This window comes from Lepisma saccharinum, chromosome 21 (assembly GCF_977018435.1).
Source record: "Lepisma saccharinum chromosome 21, izLepSacc3.1, whole genome shotgun sequence".
Lineage (NCBI taxonomy): Eukaryota > Metazoa > Arthropoda > Insecta > Zygentoma > Lepismatidae > Lepisma > Lepisma saccharinum.
Genome location: NC_139249.1, coordinates 22271345 through 22297312, shown reverse-complemented (window position 1 = coordinate 22297312; position 25968 = coordinate 22271345). Strand labels below are relative to the sequence as shown.

Genomic DNA, 25968 nt, shown 5'->3' with positions numbered 1-25968 from the left:
TAAAAGAATATTGAAGTTACAATTATATAGTACATCCAGAATGTTTTATTTATACTGGAAGAAAAATTGCTGAAATTATTATACTTTCATTAACACACTTAACAAACATTTCTGTGGTAAATTAATATATATAATATCAGAAAGAGAAAAATATATATTTACTAGGGATGGGCCGATATGAAATTTTGGCTGATACCGATAAAGTACAGATATAAAATTTACCGATACTAATAACCGATATTCTACAGATCCGATATAAAATTAGAAATGGTCCTTGAAGAACCTGAAAGGTTCACTGACCTCTTTAATAAATGTGTGTTTCAAGGTGACTGCAGTGCAAGATAAATTGCATCTTTAGACATTTACTTTTTTAGAAAGTAGGACATGGATATTATCCATAAAAATTACAACAAAATGCCAGAATTTTGCACTAAATTATCAGATAATAATAGATATATTGGATCGGTAATTTTACCGATCCACACTGATATGCCTATATCGGCCGATACCAATAGAGTACCGATTAATCAGTCCCAACCCTAATATTTTCATAATATTTCTTTTTGTTTTAATCAAACTGTTCAGTTTTTTAGGGCCATTTACCAGAAAAAGTCTATAAAAAACATATATGTATGGTGCCAAAAATCATGCAAGCAATTTTGAGTGTTTTTTTTTTAAAAAAATCAAATTTAAATATAAAATCACTATCAATTTCGGTGGCCACTGCCACGATCCTCATTTGAATTTGTTGCTTGGTGCGTTTCTGTTGTTTTTTGTTCCTCGATTGCTCCTAGGTGCACTCTAGTCGCCTCTCTGCCTACATCTGTATCGTCTGTCGTTCACTGGTGTTAATTGCTGCAGTAGGGGAATCCATGCGTGGTGTGCTTGTCCACTATCTGTGTTCAGTTTGGGTTGGAAGTACATGATGGCATGTGTTGCCTTGTTGTCAAATTCAAGTGTATAATGATATTTTCTGTAAATTAATTTGTGGTATATTTGATGAATGCACATTCCCCTTTAAATAATCTCAGAACTCCACACATCCTTACTGCTTTATGTCTGCTATAAGGATAAAGGTACAGTGGAATCCATAAGTATTACCAAGCAACTTGTCCATCACCACGTTTACTCCCTTTGTTTTATGCAATGAGAGCTTCAAGAACTGACACAAAACACCAAACAATCTTCTTACAACCTCTGAACCAGTATACGTAAAAAGACAGTCTTTAAGAATACGTACGATGAAGATAAAAACCAACGAAAATAGTTATGGACAATTTGCTGAGCAATACTTATGGACCACACTGTACCCTGGTGAAACAAAGGAGCTGAAGCAGTAGTTAGAATTCCTTTCTCAGTCATCACTTGAGTTGACTGGTCACCAGCCAGTGAGACATGAGTCAAGCATGAGTGAGTCGAAATTTCAGTAGTGTGTGTTCCTTAACAAAAGTTAACGAGCAGCAAGGAGGAAATTGGACAACAAACAAACAAAGAAAAGTGCACAGGTACATTCTAACAATGGATGCCCTTGAGAACTGACAATCTTTTTAGCAGAAGATAGCAAATCGTATGTAGATATATTTTTTTCTATTCTCATTAATGCCCTTTCCAGTACCACACCAAATAATAAGGAATTCAGATGGTTACAAATAAAAAGTCGATCATCTCAGTAATATAATGTAAAAATTTTATTGAAAAATTAAGCACACAATTATTCAATCAATATTAGCCTGGAATTCTAGATAGAAAGAATTGGTACGGATTGCGTTTGTGGCAGATAATAACGTTATGGTCTATCCTTCCCTTTCTCTAAAGAAGAATTGATAGCTTGTATATTTTATGAAAAAAGTCTTTCTTTTATTTCCCATTGATTCCCTGTGTTGCAATTTTTACATACGTATATAGACACAGAACCACAACAGTAACAAACAATTCTTGTCTTAATGTTTTTTTTAATACGGTCACACTATACAATCTTACCCAAGTTAACAAAGTACAATGATTGTTTTAAATATGTTAAGGGAATAAATTATCTCTTTGTCCTATTTCGTCTTTAGCTCATGATTATGTACATTGTTTTAAACACTCATATAAGAAAATTTATTACAAACATAACATGTAATTTGTGGGTATTTTACATACATTCCACACAATCTAGATACTCACAGCCAAAGCAAATAATGGGATAATTTCATGATTTGTATTCATGTCGTTGGTATAAGGTTTCATAACAGAAGCCTTTTTAGAAAATATTTACATAATTTATAATTATGTATGCATGAGCATATATTAGTTTGGTCAGTAGAAGCAACGCGGTATTTAAATCCCAACAATAGGAAGAGTATTATTTTTTTTATAAAGCAGTACAAAATATATTAAAAAGAAATAATTTCTTGTTGGTCAGTCCAATCAGCTTTTTATCTTCAAATGGCAAGGCTCAGAAGATTGGAAGTAACATTAAATTAATATACAAAATGGACAGGAAATGAATGTTACAGCATGATTGAAAAATACAGTGATGAGCATTCCCAAATGCAGTTGTTAAACATGATGTGTGTACATGTATATTTTCCCCCCAGAAAGAATCCAGTAGAAAATAAGAAACAAGGATATGGACAGAAATATGTTATCAGACATTTTCTTTCTTTACCAGTCGTGGAAACATGCTTTAATGTTCTCGAAATACATACATGCATCCAATTTGATTTGAGTATTCGTTATTGTGTAACTGTTCATTATTGATTAATGCATTTAATTCGTGCTAATTGTCTTCTCTACCTTGTAATAATTGTGCAATATTGCCTAGTGAGAGCACTTTTAATTCCAGATAATCTTTAACGTAAACAAAGTTTTTGAAAAAAAAAAAAGTACCATTATCATTTAAATCCAAAGGTCAAAAACTCTTCACAGAAATGTCATTAACCATATTTACATACGGTCAGTAACATAACTTGTAGTTTTACTAGATTTTTATATCTTAGTAGACAAATATAGTGTCTGAGGAAACTCGATGAAATAAACAATCAAAACCTGTGAAAAATTGTCACAAATTAAATCAAACCATGAAAATTATATACCTTCAATGGCAACAATATAAATTGTAAGATGAATTGTGTGCTAGCAAGCTATGAAGTAGCATTTCTACTAAACTCTTTGAGTTTACAGTACATATATAAAGTTTTGTTTCTTGCAAGGCATGATTATCGCAATATTATGGATATACTTGTATATTATATATATATATGTATAGATGCATATTAATCAGATATTTTCTTTCTTATTCGTTACTCAGTAAAATTCAACTATTCTAAAAGAAAAAATCACAGGAAATGTAATATTAAGCTTAAGCGTGTGTGTTGATAAAGCATCCTTACTCCAGCCTTTCATAGAAGTCAGTCTGTGGGTCTGGAAACACTGCATGACTATATATATATATATATTCCGCCATTTCTTGCCTTTGCGTTGTCACTCTGTCACATTTTATTCGCAGCAGTACAGTTCAAAATATAACGCATTTTAATGCATATAAAGTGACTCTCATAATTTTTCATCCACTTTTTTGTGCATGTAAAAGTGCTTCAGTTTTCCAATTGAATATGTAGAGCTAATTTGTTGTATACCATTCATTGCACACAACTTTTACTGGACGCAAAATTATTTTCTCTGCTTCATGTGAAGCAGAACACAAGGCAGCTAATGTAACAGGTGAGCAGATATCCATTGTAACTTACCTTACTTTTCTAATTTTTTTACTGATGTTCTGATTTCAAACAGTATGTATTTTATTGTACAGCATTTTAAGTCCCTTAAAGAGAATTTTTTACCTTTTCCGGATCCCAGCATAACTTTTTATATACACCACCGAGCATCATTATTATGGAATCAGTAATTCTATTACTACAACAAACTGCCCTAGAGATTAAAATAAATATCTATCTCTCCATTCATGTTGGAAAAGAAGCACTTTTTTACATTGCTATACAGAAGCATTGGGCACATTTAGAACCCATAAAACTTGTCTTGAGTGTCACTTATTATGCTTTTAAATATAATTTTACTACAGCAGCAGTTTTGTTTGAATATAAATTTGCCAACAGAATTAGTTTCTAGTTGGACACAAGTCCAAATATAATAAATGATATATATGAAATATACCAAAAGATATTAGCAATAGCATGTAAATATCTATGTAGAGTCTACCGTCATGCTTTACAAGAAAAATAAAAGAAGGTTCATGTTTCTTTTCCTGTTGAGATGGATGAACATTTTGCCATAATTCGCTCGAAAGTTCATTTTCCATTCCTCTTCATATGTCGATCTGTACTCTTGTGTTCTTCAGGAGCTCTGAACATGTGGTCATGCAGAAATGGTAGGAAGATGACGAATGCACTGCGGAAAGTATAGACCCTGGGTCACATGGCACTTCCTTTCTCGCTTTACCCCACCTAATACTTTCTTGGAAGGAAAGAGGCAATTTGGGAAAGGCAAGTGACTCCTTGTCTCGAAAGGTTGAGAAGGGACACCGCTCATTCAAGAATAACATGCGTGCCTAAAAACTGTCAGACGAAGTGTTAATAGAAGCTGTGCAAAATGCTTGCTGAAGTTATTCAATAAAAACTACCATACCAAGTATATAAAAAGTATGGACTGTTACTAAATTTACAAATTCAGTAAAGCAAACTTGCAAAAAATCATACCTGCATATAAGTTGTTTTTTTTAATGCACCAAGTTGTTATGAAAAGTAAAATTTGATACTGGCAAGTCATTAGAAGTTACAAGCAGTAAAATTCAGTGCAGCATATCATATGAACTTTTTGCAAATATATATATTTATAAAAAAGGATACATTTCTCAAAAAGGGTAAAATGTATTAGAGAAAGCTCAAAATATTTGTTAGTGCTTGTATAGGTACATAAGAAAAATCATGGTGTTTATGTAAGAACAATCATATTGTTTACACCTTGATTCATGGACCAAACTTTGAGAAATGTAGCGAAAGAAAAGGTTACAAAACATGTTTTAAAAAATCCGATCAACACAATGCAAACATAACAATTGTTAATAAAAAAGGAGCATCTTGTAGCATTTTCTGTTTCAAATATGGAATGCTTTTTTTCTTGTCTTAAGGCATTTGCATTACATGGACCAAAAAGTGTTTAAAAAATATGCACTGTAGTGCTTGGTAAATCTGACAAAAAAAAATCAGGAAAGTATAATGATATCAGTAAAGCTTTTGAGTATTGTATAATTGCCTGAAGCGTGATAATAAATGCACGAGCAGCAAGAAAAGTCTTTCTGTGCTTGCACTCTTTGTCTATCTGTAAATCATGCAGAGAACATTCAACAAGGCACACAAGATATAAACGGATGCATGATCAACAGGCGGTGGTGCAGCATTGCACATGTCCTCCTCGCAGAAACACATGTGACCCGCGCCGCTACTTTCCATCATGCAGACGTGATCGACCATGAAGAGATTGATTTGTAACTTAGTTGTACATGTCCGCCGTACACTTTCGTATGCTGTAAAGAGAGAGAAAATACACAGAGTTAGTACCTTGAAAAGGTGCAACAGGTCAATAATTTGGTAGTACCTTTTGCAATGTTTACTTATGTTTCACTTTGCACTTAATTGTACACATTGCATATCCATGGTATCAGGAATCGGAAAGCAAACAACAAATTATGATTGAAACAAGAAAAGACTTTACCAAGCAATATTAATAAACATTGCCCTTTGCACAAAAATTGTAGCAATTATCAAGTTTTTAGAGACTCTATCTCTCTCAATTTGCAATAATAATAATTACAGAACGACTTACACCTTGTGTCAACATGGTTTATTGTAAATAGTAAATGTAATACTTACTTTGTTTTATTGATGTTTAAACTTTAGGTTAAAAGATTAAAAATCGGCAACTTACGTGTGTGAGTATGAGATTTTTCGTACTACGTTTCGGAGGTTACACTACCTCCTTCTTCAGGTTGAAACGATGTTATTCAGACACCTGACATGGTGCCTCGTCGTGAAAGTGAAGGTTAAGGATTTAGGTTAAAAAGTTGCTTGAAGGACACTTTCTAAAAAAGAATATAAATTACACATCTAAAACCGCGCAATACTATAAAAACAAAAGAACATCCAAGGCTGAAGTCGGCGTACTGCCGACCAATGCTCAGGGTAGGCGAATGCACGGTGTCAGCCCGTACCTGGGGAAAGAGAACTTCCCCTCCTCAATCCTTCCAAACTGGGGCTCGGGAGTCACCAATCCAAGGAGAAGTCGACCTCTACCTCGGCGGCTTTCCTAACCTCAGGAGTAACATGGAAGCCCATCTCGTCCCTAAACACTGCGGCTTTATCCCATTTTTTAAAGAAATTAACCCAGCCGTCTTCTAAATTCCCATCGTCCCTATTAAGTTTATTCCAATTTTTCGCGCATATATAGGCAGCTTCATATACGTTTCTGTCCAATTTATTGTTGACCTCCCTAATAACTTCCCTTTTAGCAATCTTATGTCGGTTAACCAATATATGTTCAGATAATCCAGTTTTGGGTATGCCCTCCTTTACGTCCTTATCATGCTCTCCCCACCTAACTTGCATACTTCTCCCGGTTTGTCCCACATATTCCTTTCCGCATTCACACACTATCCTGTACACTCCCTTCCGCTCTTCAGGGTTGTTGCGCCTATCCCCCCTCCCTTTCTTATAGGATGTAAAGTGCTTTTCAATACTCCGGGGCGCTCTTACCCCACATTTTATTCCGTAACCCCTCACGGACCTTTCAATTTTCTCTGAGACCCCCTTAAAATACGGGATCCCGACAAAATATGTGTTTTTTTCACCGTTTCCTATCTCAGTTTTTTTATCCTCTTTGTCATTTTGCGATGTTTCTTGCCTAACAATCCTTTTGGCTTTCCTAGCTACTTTTTCCAGGTCGCGGATAGTGTACCCATTCTTTACCCCCACCCTCCTTATCCATTCCCCTTCTTTCCCTTTCTCTTTCTCGTCATTGCACAGTCTTTCGGCGCGAATGAAAAAGTTAAGAAAAACATTTAATTTAGTCCTATTCGAATGTTGGGATCTCTTATGGAGGTACAGCTCTCCAGCTAACGGTTTATGGAAGACCCCGGTAACGATCCGTTGTCCGGTTTTAGTAAGGCACAAGTCGAGAAAGTGGATCTTTCCGTTGGCCATATCTTCCCTAGTAAACCCAATCCTGGGGTCCTGCTTCCCCAATTGGTCGAAAATGCTGTCAAGTTTGATTTCATCCCCAATGATGAGGATGTCATCTACATATCTCCCGTAATATTTTACCTCCCCCCTCCCCCCTGCATGCTCCATAGCGGCTTTTTCGACGTAGTGCATGAAGATGTTGGCCACAAGACCAGAGATGGGATTGCCCATGGCCAACCCTTCTTTTTGTCGGAAGATTTTATCGTTAACGTAGAAGTAATTGTACCCCGTAATGAGAAAAAACCACCGGACGTACTCCCAGGCGACCAAGATTTCAACGTTTTGGTCAATCAACCATCTATACAAACAATCCCCAGCTTTGTCCCGGGGGACACTGGGGTACAGATTAATAACGTCGGAACTACAGATTACGTCCCGTTCTCCTATGGTGAGTTTCTCAATTGTTTCTTTGACCATAAGAGAGTTTTTGACGCTATACGGAGTGTCCATATTCATTTTTCCCATCCTCTTAATCATTTCTTTAGCTAAACCATATCCTGGATGTGCATACATGGGGATGATGGGTCTGAGGGGTATCCCCTCCTTATGGGTCTTAGGTATCCCAAAGGCCGTAGGAATATTCCCTTCCTTAACCCCCTTAAGTAATTTCTTTTTTTCCGCGCTTCCCAAGGTAAAACTGGTTTCAATGCCTTTTCTGATTTCTCGTTTGATTTTATTAATGGGGTTAACTTTGATTTCTTCGTAGTCATTGCTTCTAAAGCTATCTTCCAACTTACTATGGTATTCCTCTTTCCCGATAATAACCATTTTGTTTTCCTTATCCGATCTAATCAAGTATACGTCACTTTGTTTAACCCATTTTTTCACGTTACGAAGACTCCCCCTAAGCTTACTTTCCGTTTTTCCCTTTGATGTCCTATGATTGGTAACGGGTGGGCCTAGTTCCCTTATACTTAGGTGCATTTGTTCATCTATAATGTCACGAATTTTTACCCTGACATTGGATTTATCTTCTTTTTCGTCTAATTTTCCCACTATTTTTTCCGCCGCTATGACGAATTCCTCTTTTTCGAAGTTTTCATCCCTAATGGCAAACTTATGCCCCATTTTCATAATCTCCGCTAAGGCCTTAGGGGGTTGAAGTTTTGTTAGATTTAAAATATTGGCTTTATTTTCATCCTCTTTTCTGTCCCTATTCTCTCCCTCCTTAACTCCCTCGTTAATTCCCAATTTAATTAATTTTCTCCTAATTGTTTCGATATCTCTTACTTTCGCCTGTTCGACTGTTCTAGAATGACGTTCCTCAATGCGCCCCCATGTCACCTGGTCTAATCGTCCTCCAATTTCCAAATGTAATCTGTAACATTCAGAGTTGAGCCTATCCACCTGTGCATAAGCCTCCCTTATGCATTTCCCCAGCATTCTAAACTGTATTTCCCTCTTTTGATCCAGCCCTTTAAAACTAAGGGGTTGGTACCCCCACTTTAAAAAACTCGGTAAAAAACCCCTCTTCCTACAATGTTTAAGGAAACCTATCCTAATTAGGGTCTTATTAAGCTTAATCCTCAACTTTTCAAATTTGCGCACTTTCCTCCCCGTATCGGAGATCAATAACATACTGGTAATGTGCGGATTACTCACAATTAAATATAAACTTTAGGTTAAAAGATTAAAAATCGGCAACTTACGTGTGTGAGTATGAGATTTTTCGTACTACGTTTCGGAGGTTACACTACCTCCTTCTTCAGGTTGAAACGATGTTATTCAGACACCTGACATGGTGCCTCGTCGTGAAAGTGAAGGTTAAGGATTTAGGTTAAAAAGTTGCTTGAAGGACACTTTCTAAAAAAGAATATAAATTACACATCTAAAACCGCGCAATACTATAAAAACAAAAGAACATCCAAGGCTGAAGTCGGCGTACTGCCGACCAATGCTCAGGGTAGGCGAATGCACGGTGTCAGCCCGTACCTGGGGAAAGAGAACTTCCCCTCCTCAATCCTTCCAAACTGGGGCTCGGGAGTCACCAATCCAAGGAGAAGTCGACCTCTACCTCGGCGGCTTTCCTAACCTCAGGAGTAACATGGAAGCCCATCTCGTCCCTAAACACTGCGGCTTTATCCCATTTTTTAAAGAAATTAACCCAGCCGTCTTCTAAATTCCCATCGTCCCTATTAAGTTTATTCCAATTTTTCGCGCATATATAGGCAGCTTCATATACGTTTCTGTCCAATTTATTGTTGACCTCCCTAATAACTTCCCTTTTAGCAATCTTATGTCGGTTAACCAATATATGTTCAGATAATCCAGATATATTGGTTAACCGACATAAGATTGCTAAAAGGGAAGTTATTAGGGAGGTCAACAATAAATTGGACAGAAACGTATATGAAGCTGCCTATATATGCGCGAAAAATTGGAATAAACTTAATAGGGACGATGGGAATTTAGAAGACGGCTGGGTTAATTTCTTTAAAAAATGGGATAAAGCCGCAGTGTTTAGGGACGAGATGGGCTTCCATGTTACTCCTGAGGTTAGGAAAGCCGCCGAGGTAGAGGTCGACTTCTCCTTGGATTGGTGACTCCCGAGCCCCAGTTTGGAAGGATTGAGGAGGGGAAGTTCTCTTTCCCCAGGTACGGGCTGACACCGTGCATTCGCCTACCCTGAGCATTGGTCGGCAGTACGCCGACTTCAGCCTTGGATGTTCTTTTGTTTTTATAGTATTGCGCGGTTTTAGATGTGTAATTTATATTCTTTTTTAGAAAGTGTCCTTCAAGCAACTTTTTAACCTAAATCCTTAACCTTCACTTTCACGACGAGGCACCATGTCAGGTGTCTGAATAACATCGTTTCAACCTGAAGAAGGAGGTAGTGTAACCTCCGAAACGTAGTACGAAAAATCTCATACTCACACACGTAAGTTGCCGATTTTTAATCTTTTAACCTAAAGTTTATATTTAATTGTGAGTAATCCGCACATTACCAGTATGTTATTGATCTCCGATACGGGGAGGAAAGTGCGCAAATTTGAAAAGTTGAGGATTAAGCTTAATAAGACCCTAATTAGGATAGGTTTCCTTAAACATTGTAGGAAGAGGGGTTTTTTACCGAGTTTTTTAAAGTGGGGGTACCAACCCCTTAGTTTTAAAGGGCTGGATCAAAAGAGGGAAATACAGTTTAGAATGCTGGGGAAATGCATAAGGGAGGCTTATGCACAGGTGGATAGGCTCAACTCTGAATGTTACAGATTACATTTGGAAATTGGAGGACGATTAGACCAGGTGACATGGGGGCGCATTGAGGAACGTCATTCTAGAACAGTCGAACAGGCGAAAGTAAGAGATATCGAAACAATTAGGAGAAAATTAATTAAATTGGGAATTAACGAGGGAGTTAAGGAGGGAGAGAATAGGGACAGAAAAGAGGATGAAAATAAAGCCAATATTTTAAATCTAACAAAACTTCAACCCCCTAAGGCCTTAGCGGAGATTATGAAAATGGGGCATAAGTTTGCCATTAGGGATGAAAACTTCGAAAAAGAGGAATTCGTCATAGCGGCGGAGAAAATAGTGGGAAAATTAGACGAAAAAGAAGATAAATCCAATGTCAGGGTAAAAATTCGTGACATTATAGATGAACAAATGCACCTAAGTATAAGGGAACTAGGCCCACCCGTTACCAATCATAGGACATCAAAGGGAAAAACGGAAAGTAAGCTTAGGGGGAGTCTTCGTAACGTGAAAAAATGGGTTAAACAAAGTGACGTATACTTGATTAGATCGGATAAGGAAAACAAAATGGTTATTATCGGGAAAGAGGAATACCATAGTAAGTTGGAAGATAGCTTTAGAAGCAATGACTACGAAGAAATCAAAGTTAACCCCATTAATAAAATCAAACGAGAAATCAGAAAAGGCATTGAAACCAGTTTTACCTTGGGAAGCGCGGAAAAAAAGAAATTACTTAAGGGGGTTAAGGAAGGGAATATTCCTACGGCCTTTGGGATACCTAAGACCCATAAGGAGGGGATACCCCTCAGACCCATCATCCCCATGTATGCACATCCAGGATATGGTTTAGCTAAAGAAATGATTAAGAGGATGGGAAAAATGAATATGGACACTCCGTATAGCGTCAAAAACTCTCTTATGGTCAAAGAAACAATTGAGAAACTCACCATAGGAGAACGGGACGTAATCTGTAGTTTCGACGTTATTAATCTGTACCCCAGTGTCCCCCGGGACAAAGCTGGGGATTGTTTGTATAGATGGTTGATTGACCAAAACGTTGAAATCTTGGTCGCCTGGGAGTACGTCCGGTGGTTTTTTCTCATTACGGGGTACAATTACTTCTACGTTAACGATAAAATCTTCCGACAAAAAGAAGGGTTGGCCATGGGCAATCCCATCTCTGGTCTTGTGGCCAACATCTTCATGCACTACGTCGAAAAAGCCGCTATGGAGCATGCAGGGGGGAGGGGGGAGGTAAAATATTACGGGAGATATGTAGATGACATCCTCATCATTGGGGATGAAATCAAACTTGACAGCATTTTCGACCAATTGGGGAAGCAGGACCCCAGGATTGGGTTTACTAGGGAAGATATGGCCAACGGAAAGATCCACTTTCTCGACTTGTGCCTTACTAAAACCGGACAACGGATCGTTACCGGGGTCTTCCATAAACCGTTAGCTGGAGAGCTGTACCTCCATAAGAGATCCCAACATTCGAATAGGACTAAATTAAATGTTTTTCTTAACTTTTTCATTCGCGCCGAAAGACTGTGCAATGACGAGAAAGAGAAAGGGAAAGAAGGGGAATGGATAAGGAGGGTGGGGGTAAAGAATGGGTACACTATCCGCGACCTGGAAAAAGTAGCTAGGAAAGCCAAAAGGATTGTTAGGCAAGAAACATCGCAAAATGACAAAGAGGATAAAAAAACTGAGATAGGAAACGGTGAAAAAAACACATATTTTGTCGGGATCCCGTATTTTAAGGGGGTCTCAGAGAAAATTGAAAGGTCCGTGAGGGGTTACGGAATAAAATGTGGGGTAAGAGCGCCCCGGAGTATTGAAAAGCACTTTACATCCTATAAGAAAGGGAGGGGGGATAGGCGCAACAACCCTGAAGAGCGGAAGGGAGTGTACAGGATAGTGTGTGAATGCGGAAAGGAATATGTGGGACAAACCGGGAGAAGTATGCAAGTTAGGTGGGGAGAGCATGATAAGGACGTAAAGGAGGGCATACCCAAAACTGGATTATCTGAACATATATTGGTTAACCGACATAAGATTGCTAAAAGGGAAGTTATTAGGGAGGTCAACAATAAATTGGACAGAAACGTATATGAAGCTGCCTATATATGCGCGAAAAATTGGAATAAACTTAATAGGGACGATGGGAATTTAGAAGACGGCTGGGTTAATTTCTTTAAAAAATGGGATAAAGCCGCAGTGTTTAGGGACGAGATGGGCTTCCATGTTACTCCTGAGGTTAGGAAAGCCGCCGAGGTAGAGGTCGACTTCTCCTTGGATTGGTGACTCCCGAGCCCCAGTTTGGAAGGATTGAGGAGGGGAAGTTCTCTTTCCCCAGGTACGGGCTGACACCGTGCATTCGCCTACCCTGAGCATTGGTCGGCAGTACGCCGACTTCAGCCTTGGATGTTCTTTTGTTTTTATAGTATTGCGCGGTTTTAGATGTGTAATTTATATTCTTTTTTAGAAAGTGTCCTTCAAGCAACTTTTTAACCTAAATCCTTAACCTTCACTTTCACGACGAGGCACCATGTCAGGTGTCTGAATAACATCGTTTCAACCTGAAGAAGGAGGTAGTGTAACCTCCGAAACGTAGTACGAAAAATCTCATACTCACACACGTAAGTTGCCGATTTTTAATCTTTTAACCTAAAGTTTATATTTAATTGTGAGTAATCCGCACATTACCAGTATATTTATTGATGTTTCTAGCACATAACACTTTTTTTTTTTTACACATATTATCTTCACTGTTTCAAAGAATCTTCATTATTTTAACCCCTAACTTGTCATCCTTGTTGTTACTAACGTGATGAAGACTGTAGACTGTAACAATCAGAATATTGTGTAAAAATAAGTGTTGTGTGTCACAAATACTAATAAAACAAAGTAAGTGTTATAAGGATAGGATAGATTACTCAGTACTGTATTGGTATCGAGAGAGTATTGGTAAAATTGCCAATCTGATGGTATATCTATAAATAGCCTACAATTTAGTGCAAAATGCTGCCATTTTGTAATTATTTTTGTGTTTATAAACATATAATTCGTGTGCCTGTTTTGTAAAGTAAATGCCTAAATAAGCTGCTTATTTTTCAAAGCAAAACCTATTAATTATAGAGGTTAATGAATCCTTCAAATCCTTCAAGGAACATTTGTAATTTCATTGGTAGAGTTTTTGAACTTTTAACCACAATTTTAAATTTCTATATATCTACGTTTCGGATACTGATTCTGTCTCCGTCCTCCATTATTCTGTATTAATTATTTGTTCGTAGTCCCCGGACATGTGATGTGTTTGGGCAGGCATTGATATCATAGAATATATATTATATGAAATCTACTGCCTAGGAGGAGTAGATTTTACATCATAATCCTCCCAGGCAATAGATTTTGTATCATATATTCTATTATATCGACACCTGTCCAAAACACGTCTGGGGTCTACAAACAAATGATTCATTATAGAATAGCACACCACCCTGAGGACAGAGACAGAATCAGTCTCCAAAACGTAGGTACCAGGTATATAGAAATTTAAAACTGTGGTTAAAAGTCCGAAAACTCAACATGAATGAATCACTACTGATCAGCTTCAAAGAAGAACAGATTGGTAGAATATTGGTAAATATTTTATTACTCCATCCCTAATAATTAATATTTAATAAGTAATTTCACTGTTATGTTGTTATTTAAATTTGGCAGTTTAGGGTTTCTTTCAGAATTTGGTTTTTGTTATGATACAAACTACAAGGGTCGTTCAAGGAAAAAGTTTCCCTATGTTTCAAAAAATTTATTTCTTAAATTACAGACAAAAATCAAGTTGCACCAAGTAGCATGCTCCTTTCTCACTTTTCAACATAATTTCCAAGGCGGCACAAGCATTTGTCCCATCATTGTACAAGTTTTTGAAAGCCATCTGCAAAAAATTCGGGGTCCAGGAAACTAAGAACACTTTTCACAGCTGTTTGAACCTTCAAATCAGTCAGGGCTGTAGGGGGTATGTGATAACTTTTTCCATTTCATTTCTCGAATTTTATCATGTGTTAGTGCTGCCGAATGGAGACGAGCATTGTCATCCAGAAGAATGACACCAGCAGAAAGGAGTCCAGGACGTTTGCGGCGAATTGCTTTTTTCACTTGCTCCAGTGTTTGGCAATAACGTGCAGCATTGACTGTTTCCCCTTCTTCAAAAACTCTGTGAGCAATACTCCACACCGCCATAAAAAAAAAAGTTCCGCCATGACTCGCTACTCCTTATGGTCAGGGTACATTTCTCACTGCATGACTCACGCTAATCACGTGCCATGCATGCGCGGTAGCCCGCACGAACATTGCATTGTGTGTAAATGTAGAGGAAAGACGACGTACTTTCTCCAAAAAAAAAGGGAAACTTTTTCCTTGAACGACCCTCATAGTATTTTTAAGGTGTATGTCAGACACATTTTATTCTACAACAATTTCCATGCTCGTTTGAATAAAAATGTTCCCCTTTCTTTATTCATAATTTCCTTTCTGATGATTTAAGGTACGGTTCAAACACTTTTGATACACCATTAGTTCATTTGCATCGCCATCCAAGAGAATGATATAGGAAGGATTAAAACATGCTATTTCAAGAGAAATACAAAGAGAGATATTATTGGTCATAATTGAAAGTGATAAACTCAGTAACACATAAAAAATACTAGATACGATAATAATTTTTTAAGGTAATCAAGACACAGACTCAAGTCTAGTAAAGGAAGTAAAAATTGTTTGAGAATAAAAACTAATGTGGCAAGAGTTAGATAAAAGCGTAAAATGATTTTGTTATTGCATCCAAAATCTTTATTACATTCAACAGTAATAATATGCACCTCCCTTGACAGAATATTTTCTCTCCTCGTTCCTGTTTCATCTTGTTTTATTTCTGTTATTATTTAGCATGGTTTATTAAGAATCCTCCATACACATGAGCACGTGCATGCACACGCACATTGAAATGTAACAGTAAAGTGCATATTGAAATTTTTTTGATCCTGTGTAAAAAGAAAAATATGTCGTGTATTATTTTTTTCATGCAACTCTCACTTATACTGTGAGAAATGTATAAATTTGTTGCTCCATCTGTTGCTGTGGTTATTATAAAATAAACATGACGTGCTGTACATTGAACGTTTGTTTAGGTTCTCCAAGTCAAAGCAGATTCTGTACAGGTTATACACAGTCAGGGATGCTAAGAGATGAACCATGAATTTTCAACACCGCTACAGCCTTCACTCTTAGGTAGTGCTGTAACACACATCTTCATAATTCTAGTTCAAAGAGAATTCAGGAGAGTATCAGAAGGATTCACCCATTATATTGTGGTGGTTTGAACAGTTTCGAGCAAGGGTGTTTGTAGAATTTTTCCTGCGAGTGGCACGAAGGGGTGTAAGCAAGACATTTCTTTCCCAAGACACTGATTCGGTGTGAAGTTATTGCATTCTTGCCACTATTTCTACAAGTCTTGCTTGTCCTTCGTAATAATTAATGCAAAATAGTGTCACAGAAATGACATTATATATGTGAAATATGTAATGATCCTCCATTGTTCCCTTACCTCTGAACACCCATGGTTCCAAGAGACAGTATGGGAAAAGGGAAAACATGGTAAGAATCTGACAGACCTGCATTTGGTGCCAATAAAGTATCCTTCCCACAGTTCTTAGTTCACATATAGAAACTGACTAACTTGATTCTTTACTCATGCTTTACATGACAAATTTGAATAAACCTTCAAAGCATAGTTCCCAACATAAATATTTACAATAACTTCATCAAATCTTGGAAACTGTATGTCAGACTTAATAACGATCGATATGCTATTAGCTATTGTTTTATTCTCTGACTTGCATTTTTAAGATGTCAAAAAGTGATTTGTAGGTTGAGGCTAATTGAGACTGGATTTCACTTTGGACATGTCTATTGTCACTAAAAATGGAGGACGATTCATTTTGAAGTGAAATGTCACTTGCCACTTGGGTGTGAAACTTATGTCATGTATCATCTGCCACTTGGGTGTGAAACTTATGTCGTATCATCTGCCATTTGGGTGTGAAACTTATGTCATGTATCATCTGCCATTTGGGTGTGAAACCATTATGTAGTGTGTCATTTGGGTGAGAAATCTTATTTAATAGAACTATTTTGATAAACCAATTTTCTGTCAGATATAACAAGTACTTACCAAAAAATTGCGAAGTTCATCCATTATTATGAAGAAACAAATTGAGGAAATTGTTGAACAATTACCTTCACACATTTATTTCATGTATACTTGCCTATGTGGGTAAACATACACATGTACATCCAACACATACATTGCTACAATGGTTGACCAAGTCATGCACACATCTCGGCTTAGCTGACAGCAGAAGTGCAGAAAGCATACATCTGGAATTATCACTTAACAAAAACAGGGGAAAGAAGCCAAGAGAACAAGCATTATGAAATACACTTATTACGTAGAATGGTATTTCCATACGTCATTTACATGTGCTACATAAAACATTTGTGTCCAGTTTTATGCTGATATGTGCTGTATGTGGAGTTTTATTTGCTTTGTATAAGTGTAGCCGTGTGCTTTATGTACATCAATAGTGTCATGCTTGAGTGAGTGTGGTGTGTGAAAAGGTGTAAAAAACAAACAAAGAAAACATTAATAATTACATAAATGTTTTTGTTTTTGTTTTCATTATGTATTTTTCTCAACCATGCAATGCATGCTGAAAAAGTTTTTCAGTAAATGTAAATAACAGAAAATGAAATGCTTAGAACTGGTAGTTCCCTCACCAAGGCTATTTACAAAGAGATTCCAGAGATATGAAAGAATATTTACAGTGATAATTCTCGAAATGACGATGATTCTATATTAGCAAACAATATTAATTGGACATTATCCAATTGTTTAGTACTTATATTACTTATCCTGGCACTACATTTCGAGATACAAGGCATCTCTTCTCTTGTATTTAGGTGAACTATTTATTTTTCCCAGTGATGCAGTTCAAAGTTACAACAGACCTGGGTTCAATCTTCATCAACAACAAAAATAAATTGCTCACCTGAAGACTAGAGAAGAGGTGCTTTCTTAAAACATAGTATTAGAATAAGTAAAATACGAGACATATAGTATATCAGGGGTGTGCGGTAACATTTGGGCTCAAGCAAGCAACTCATTACATTTTCATTTCACACAAATATGTAATAATAATAATAATAGCTACCATTATGATATTACAAGACATATGCAAGTTCAAACCTGTAATACAAAGTAACCTATTTGAAAGAATTAAGAACCTTTATGATCATATAGTGGTTATTTCTGTTGGATTATGTTATAATTGGTAAGGTTAAATATTCCCTTCTTAAAATTGATAGTACTGACCGATTTAAATATATGCGTTGAATGTAGTATTTGACATGGAGGGCATCATCCTCTTGGCTAGGGTAATTGATGTAAGACAGCCCTTTCCCAACCCCAAGACTGGGACAAACATCCCTTGCTTCTTTTGTGCTCAAATTGGAAATTCCTATAAGCTATCATTTTAAGATACCAAGTGCTGAACCAGAAATATGTAAGTGTATTTATGGATTGTTCTATCATTTCTGAAACTTTATATTGTTGCATGGAAATTTTCCGTCATCTTCCTAAGCTTCAATCAGAGGCAAATACGAGTGCCTTCTTATGATTGTAGGAGTATAATCTTTTTTCACTGCAAATAGTAATGCTTCATGTATTTTAACAATTGTATTTGTCATTCTTTGCGAGATTGAAGCATGATAGAAAGAGAAAAGGCAAGCAAAAGTCAGTCAAAGGTCGCAGTTTTATCCCTGATCTTCCCTGCCCTATGACAGTGTTGCATACCCTAAGTCCCTGTCACTAGAACTAAACAACTCATATTCATGAATGCAAACATGGCTTTATTTCTTTCCGAAAACGAATAGCAACTTCTGCTAACACTTCGATAGTATAATGTGAAATTTAACATTCAAACGTTTTGAGAGACTTCCCTTGCCCATTCCATGGATGAGTAAGATAAATGAACCATAGAGTTTGCAACAGTGGCGGAGCGTGACCTTTTCAACAGTGTAAGCCTAGCATTATGAAAGATATTTCCCATTGTACAGTACTTATTTTTGGGTTGGCATGGTCAGTGATTTATCCACACACATCAACCCCCCCCCCCCCCAGCTTCGTACCATGGACCACAAAATCGACATACTTCATTTTTCATTTCTGGTACCATGCCTGCTAGAGAAGGGGTGAGCCTACCTATGTCCACAAGTTTCTTGGCAGCAAAATCCTTTCTGGAAAACGGTGTATTCAACAAGTTCTCCACCCCACCGCACAATCACACTCGTTTTCCTCCATAATGCACTTCACTATCGCACCACAGCACAGGAACGACAGCCCGCTTTTCAGTAGATAGAATTAAAAAAAGAAAGAGGAAACAAAAGCAGGCACTGCTCGAAGCAGTGATGTTTCGGACTCTGAGGGCAATATATACCTTTCGGATATAAATAAATTCCCTCTCTTGTCTTAAAATTCCCTATATTTCATAGAGAAAGGAACTACAAAATAAAATATAAGAGAAATGTTCGCTAATTGTAGAGAAATATCCAGAAATTTCTATAGAGATGTAAGTGCTTTCTTAGGGTAGTGTAAAATTAAATTAGCATAAACAGGCTTTTCGAACGTTGTTCGAAGAGTGTTTAAATCACGGACTATGTAATTAATAATATTTGGTTCTTATTTTTGACATGAGATTTGTAAAACTAGTTCAATGTTCAATCTTGAGCTTTCATTAATCATTTAACTTTTAAAAAACTTTTTGCACTTTTTAACTCGATTACTACCAACTAAGTTCAAACATAAGCGAAAACAGAGATCTTAATATTTCCGATGTTTATGCTCTCCTACAAGCGAAAAACAGAAACAGGCCATACTAGTGAATATCTAGTTTTCCCATTTCCCGCTCATTTTTAGGTATCTCCTTTTTCTCTTTCCTGTTAGTTCTTTTGCTTCAGAATTACCTGTTCCTGGAAAAATCCTCCTTGAAACACCACCGGCTCAAATTTCCTTTGCAGCCAACCATTCATTCATACTGGACAACACTGGAGCCCCCCTCCTCTTGCAGGGCCTGTGTCTCACCAGTGAAGCCAACCCAAGCATAAAAAAACTAAATCTCGCACAAGTTTAAAAAGTTGTTTGGAAGTTACGGATACAAATAAAACAAGAAGGCCGCTGTTCGTAGTGGTTGAATTTTCTCAAACTTTTCACGTCTAACATCAAACTCATCCCATTGGTTGAACCATTCAAATTTATATTTATGTTTTTGTTATAAATTAGTATTAATAATATGTAGATCCCAGAACAATTGAGTAGTATGTAGCATAATTTCGGAGTTTAAACGACACCATGGATGTCCAGAAGGGACAAGAGGAGGAAGCCCTTCCTGGAAAATGAATGTCAAACATAAAATAATATATTTCACACATATAATTTCATTTCAGTCACATCAAATTATGTTAATTATTGTATCAAATTGAATTAGTATCTTTTGAGGAGGCAACTCTATTATGGAGGAAATATACCTAGTTTACCCCAACCCCTTTGCTTAATCCTCTGTGGTGGAAAGAAATACTGCGGACGTCCATGAACGACACTTTGTCTAAACATGAGGTTTGCAACACTGCTGTAAGCCTCAGGCTGTAGGTTTACACATAGGTAGGGTTTTGGCCCGCTCTTCTCCATCGAGTCCAGATATGGTAGGCCTAGCCCCTGCTCGAGAGATACCATGTGCCACCTGGTGCTGAAGTGTTGCAATCTAACAAACACTGGTGTCGACCCGAGTTGAACTTTGAAGTTGTTTACGAATTTTCCCATATAATTGCATACATTTTACTAGAACTAATAAAGTGTAAGCCCGGTTTACAGGGCTTACATGGATGCTCTGCACCTGGTTTGCAACAAGGCACAAGTGATTTCTTCATTGCATTTTGGCTGGCCAGAACTTAGCAGACAAAATGTGGAAAAAAAAACCAAGTCTACAGGGACAAATGCAAACAGAATCGCTTCTCTCTCCCTTCAGCAGAGAACCCGTGCAGTTGAATAGGAAGCACAAAGACATTCTAAGTAAAGCAGAACTGTAGTTTAAGATCTTGAAAACACTGTATCCTTTCATAGGAAAGCAACAAATACATGAAATATTCTATGAGAACTTCTATATGCAAGGGATGCTTGCCCACCTCTCCTAAGTGCACACTACTGGAATATACTAGGATAATGTCCAATTAATGTTGCATGCTAAATTTAGAGACATTAGTATTTTTCTTATTGTACATAATCTTTCTGCCACATTTTGCCAATCATGACAATGAGGATGAGTGGTGAATAGATGAAACTTATGATAGAATGGTCACAAAGAAACATATCCATGCCCAGGCTACGATTTGAACCCAGAATCTTCAGTGGCCAGACTGCAAGTCAATCACTTAACATGCTCGGCCTCCGAGATGATTTAAAGTGGAGATATACTCTTACACAGAACTTTTAGTGTTGTGTGGTGTATGAATATGTGGTACTCTTCAGTTTTTGTCAACATTCTATTTACATGCAATATACATTATAATTGAACAAATACCATCTTTTATTATGCTTACACATTCACCGACTTCTAATAATATTTTAACATTTCATCAATTTAGAGTTCCAAATAAATATAAATGTGTTACTGTCTGTGTTTAACTTGCTTTCTTACTATGTGAAGCAACATTACCATTCTAGTTTTCTAGAGTTACGGTAATTCTAAATTAGTTACCTGAAAGTAGCATTTAATAACTAAATTTATATAATTTGCTCCCATTCCGATTATAATTATAGAACATTATCAAGTTTGTTTCTTTCACAAGCGTGTTTTCAGAAATGTTTGTATTTTTCTGAATATGCCACACAACCTGTCTCGATGCATCAATTGTACCAAGCTGTACAATTTTGCTTGGGGAGGATGTTTTTGATATGTTACTCTGTATTGTTGCCTTGTAATCAGGAGGTCCCAGATTCAGTTCTCAGTAGAGGTACAGATACAGTGGTTCAGATCCAACCTTAAACTGTACATCAAGTCCTGACTAACCTACGTGATCATAAAGTGGATTTAAAAAAAATCTAATTGAGCACATTCATATCTTCAGGTAATGCAGTTCCTTCATTTGTTTTGAGATCAATTATTGGAAATTTTCTATCGTGTGAATTCCTATAAACTCTTCATCTTCTTTTAGTTTCTGCTTGCTAATAAATTTACAGTACATCACAGGCTAAATTGAGACTAATACTCACACTCACATGGGAGGTTATCTAAGTGACCCCCTCCGATTTCCATGAAACTTGGCAGGTGTATAGAGGGCTCAAAGGAAGAAATACATGTCTTTTTTTTTTGTTTTGGCTAAAAAACGGGTGTAGGGGGCAAAACCCCCTCAAATGTCAAGATGAATCAAAAATTGAAGTGGGGATCTGACCCCTGTGTCCCCCTCCGATTCCCATTAAACTTGGCAGGTGTATAGAGGGGCCAAAAGGAAGAAATACGTTTTTTTGTTTTAGCTAAAAAACTGTTTTAGAAGGCAAAACCCCCTCAAATGTCAAGATGAGGACAAATTGAAGTGGGCATTTGACCCCCTGTCCCCCCTACGATTTCCATGAAACTTGGCAGATGTATAGAGGGGCCCAAAGGAAGAAATAAGTGTTTTTTTTTGTTTCGGCTAAAAAACTGTTTTAGGGGGCAAACCCCCCCCTCAAATGTGAAGATGAGGACAAATTGATGTGTGGGTCTGACCCCTGTGTCCCCCTCCGATTTCCATGAAATTTGGCAGGTGTATAGAGGGGCCCTATGCCTCCTGTTTCTTCCTATGCCATATTTACCTGGTTTCGGGGTCAGATCCCCACTTCAATTTGTCCTCATCTTGACATTTGAGAGGGGGGTTTGTCCCCTAAAACAGTTTTTTTGCCAAAACAAAAAAAAAACACTTATTTCTTCCTTTGGACCCATCTATGCACCTGCCAAGTTTCATGGAAATCGGTGGAGGACACTTAGATAACCTCCCTTGTCAGTATTATAAGTAAAACTAAAACATTATCATTTTGGGTGGAACTAGTTCTTGTATGTTCGATTTACGTAGTTCTACACTAATACATGAATACTATAAATTTAGGCTGAAGTTCAATACCTGAAAGTAATTAATGATTAACATTTGGGATGGACTTTGATTAACATAGATAGATCCTAGTCTCATTGAAGTATATGCCGAACTCTCAAAGGGAAAATTTTTTCTTTAACTGACTTGATTCATGCACGTCCGAACCATTGATATTACTTACGTGTTTTGGAATTTCTGACCATTTTAACACAACATCCATTACACTGTATTAGTGGTGGTTGGTCACGTGGCAGGGCAGTGTAATTGAAAGGGTCCTTGCACCGTGGATCTGACCAACTGTCGCACTCGTAACAGTAGATTGTGCGATCTGTGAAGAGAAGAAGTAATTAGTATTGAGTGATTTGGAATACTGAGAAGGATATTCTAGATTATGGTACCTTTAAGTCAGCGTGTGATTTAACACATTCCTGCCCATAAACGACCATGGTCGTTTTAAAGTATGTGCCTGTATTTGCCCGTAAACGACGTCGTTTAGCTGCGGTCTTAATTTTTTTCAGTTTTTCTTTTTTTTTTCTCCCGTGTTGATTGGCGAATGAAAATGGGTGCACCACGTAATTTTCGGGGGAGGTCTGATACATACCCAAGAGCATGACCGGGGTGCCAAGTTACCAAGGGTCCTAATGCATTCGGATCCTTAGATGACCTTTGGGGGGGGGGGTTAATGGGGGGCACCAGCAGGAACCCTCAAAGAGGTCGGGTTCTTATCTGCCAAGCTGAAAAAGTCGACGCAAAAGTGCCATTTGCAGCCCCCAGGCCGCCATTTTGAAAAACTCGAAAATTCAAGATGGCCCCCACATTTTTTTTTTTTTTTTTTTTTTTTTTTTAGATAACTTTGGATTCTGAAAATGCCAGGGCTGGCCATTTAAATGCCTCTCCCAGAGCTGGGCGTGAATGTGTTAAGGGAGATATCACACTGGAGTAACAAGTGACATGAAACACATGCCGCTTGACAACGAGCCAATCAACAGCAACATTGCACACTGTGGCAGCATGAGAGGCTGCACAAGCCTGCATTTGATTGGTGCTGCACATGTCGCTTCTCGCTTCAGTGTGAAATCTCCCTAACTGGGGAAGGAGTGCCAGGGATTTGCCCCCTCCCTCCAAAATACCTAATCTCCCTGGCAATAGAGCTACATTTTCCATCCCACAAGGGATAATTTTACCCCACCCCCAATTAGTTACATTTGTAACTAAGATTTCAATGAACTTTTAAAATGTTTTTTTCATGCAGCGAATATCTTTTTCATCCTTTCAAATGTGATCGGTGAGAAATGCCTACACCACAGTGAACTATCATAAAACTGATGGTATGTAGTACACCCAAGTTAAAGTCAAGAAATGCCGAACAACATTTAAAGGGAACACGGGACTAGAACTGGACTCAGCCTGGTTAGCGATAGTCGATTGGGAGCGCGGACGTCGTAGTGACGGCACCTGATTGACCCGCCACCTGCACCTTGGCCCTCCCACATCAAACACACATAACCATACCCTAACCTTTCTCTGCACTTCAATACCTGAAGTCAACTTTCGAAAGCTCGGAAGCCTATCCGTAAATCACCTGGCTGATATCCCGAGAGAACTTCTTCAACATTTAAAGTATTTTTTATAGTTGACTAGAAAATAACAATATTTAATAATGAATGCAAGAAGTTTATAGAATGTGGAAATTTACCTCAAATTTTTCATTTCACCATTCTTGCTTTAAATTCATTTGCAAGAAAATTGAGTTGATGAATTCTATACACAGAGTGTAAGAAAAATACAGAACAAACCTAAGGATCCTCTTATGTAGAGAAGAAAAAGTTACATCACCATGGGTCTCGATATGCATAACTTTTGAGTAATTTTAACAAATACAGGTATTGAAATACACTATTATCATACTTGTAAGTCTTATTACTCAGAAATCACACATTTCCGGACCCATATTGACAAAAACTTTATTATGTACTTCTCTACATATGAGGAATTCATTCCTGAAGATGTGCCCCATATTTTTATTACACACTGTATGAAGATACAACAATGATTATTTTAATTTGAATATTGATTTTATATACCACTCATATTTCTAGAACAATGGCTAATACAGTAACAATTACTGTAAAATAAATACTAGAATAGAGTTGAGAAATAACAGTTGGGCTGAAAAGTTCGTAGGCTAACATAGTAAAAAATATTTTTTTGACAAAATTCGATTTTATTATTCAATATAGTTGCCTTCGAGGACGATACAACGATTATAGCGGTCATACAATTTTTCGATGCCATTTTTATAGTACGATTTCTCTTTAGCCTCAAAATAGGCTTCAGTTTCGGCGATTACCTCTTCATCAGTGCTAAATTTCTTTCCAGCGAGCATTCTTTTAAGGTCTGCAAACAGGAAAAAGTCACTGGGGGCCAAATCTGGAGAATATGGTGGATGCAATTTTATTACGGTTGAATGTTGCTAAACATTGCTCCGAATCATCAAAACGTTGTTGCTTTTGATCGATTGTGAGCACGCGCGGCACCCATTTTGCACACAGCTTTCGCATGATCAAATATTCATGCACAATATGTCCAACACGTTCCTTTGATATTTTTAAAGTCTCAGCCATCTCGATCAACTTCACTTTACGATCATTTAAAATTATTTTGTGGACTTTTTTGATGTTTTCGTCGGTAACAGCCTCTTTGGGGCATCCACTGCGTGCATCGTCTTCGATGCTCATTTCGCCTCGTTTAAATTTAGCAAACCACTTCTCAACGGTTGATTTTCCTGATGCAGAGTCCGAATAATGTTTATCAAGCCAAGCCTTGGCTTCAACAGTATTTTTTTTCGCCAAAAAGCAATGCTTTATTAACACACGAAATTCTTTTTTATCCATTTTTTCACAATAACAAAAACTGCTTCACTCACAATGCTATATCTCACGAACTAATTATCCGGCAGCTGTGAAATTTATACACGTATCTTTTGAAGGTTAGTACTAAGTAAAAATCACATGGATTTAATTCTAGTAACGCCATCTATGAGTCAGCCTACGAACTTTTCAGCCCAACTGTTATGTCTCTGTGAGGAAATGAATAATTCATTGTGAGATTTTTATTAATTTGTGTTTGATATGGTTAAGATATAATAACAGCAATAATAGTAATGCCTAAAAAGATAGTTGATTTCCTAATAAATATGTGAACTTCATGATCACACCTGAAACCAGCAATGGACAGCACCATCCCTCCCCCCCAAAAATTAGTTCTTAACTGTATCCTCGGAGAGGGCAGATGGTGAACT

General features: G+C 37.3%; 1 protein-coding gene across 1 annotated transcript in view; it reads right to left on the bottom strand.

Annotated features, from left to right (window-relative positions):
- Positions 1-1666: 1666 nt before the first annotated feature.
- LOC146004261 (UPAR/Ly6 domain-containing protein qvr-like) overlaps positions 1667-25968 on the bottom strand; it is a 218804-nt gene continuing 194502 nt past the window's right edge. The window contains exons 3-4 of the mRNA XM_083142955.1: positions 22849-22995; positions 1667-5524 (exon numbers count right to left, since the gene is read on the bottom strand). Coding sequence (XP_082999081.1) covers positions 5316-5524; positions 22849-22995 — 356 coding nt within the window. The 3' untranslated portion in view covers positions 1667-5315. The remainder of the gene's footprint in view (positions 5525-22848; positions 22996-25968) is intronic.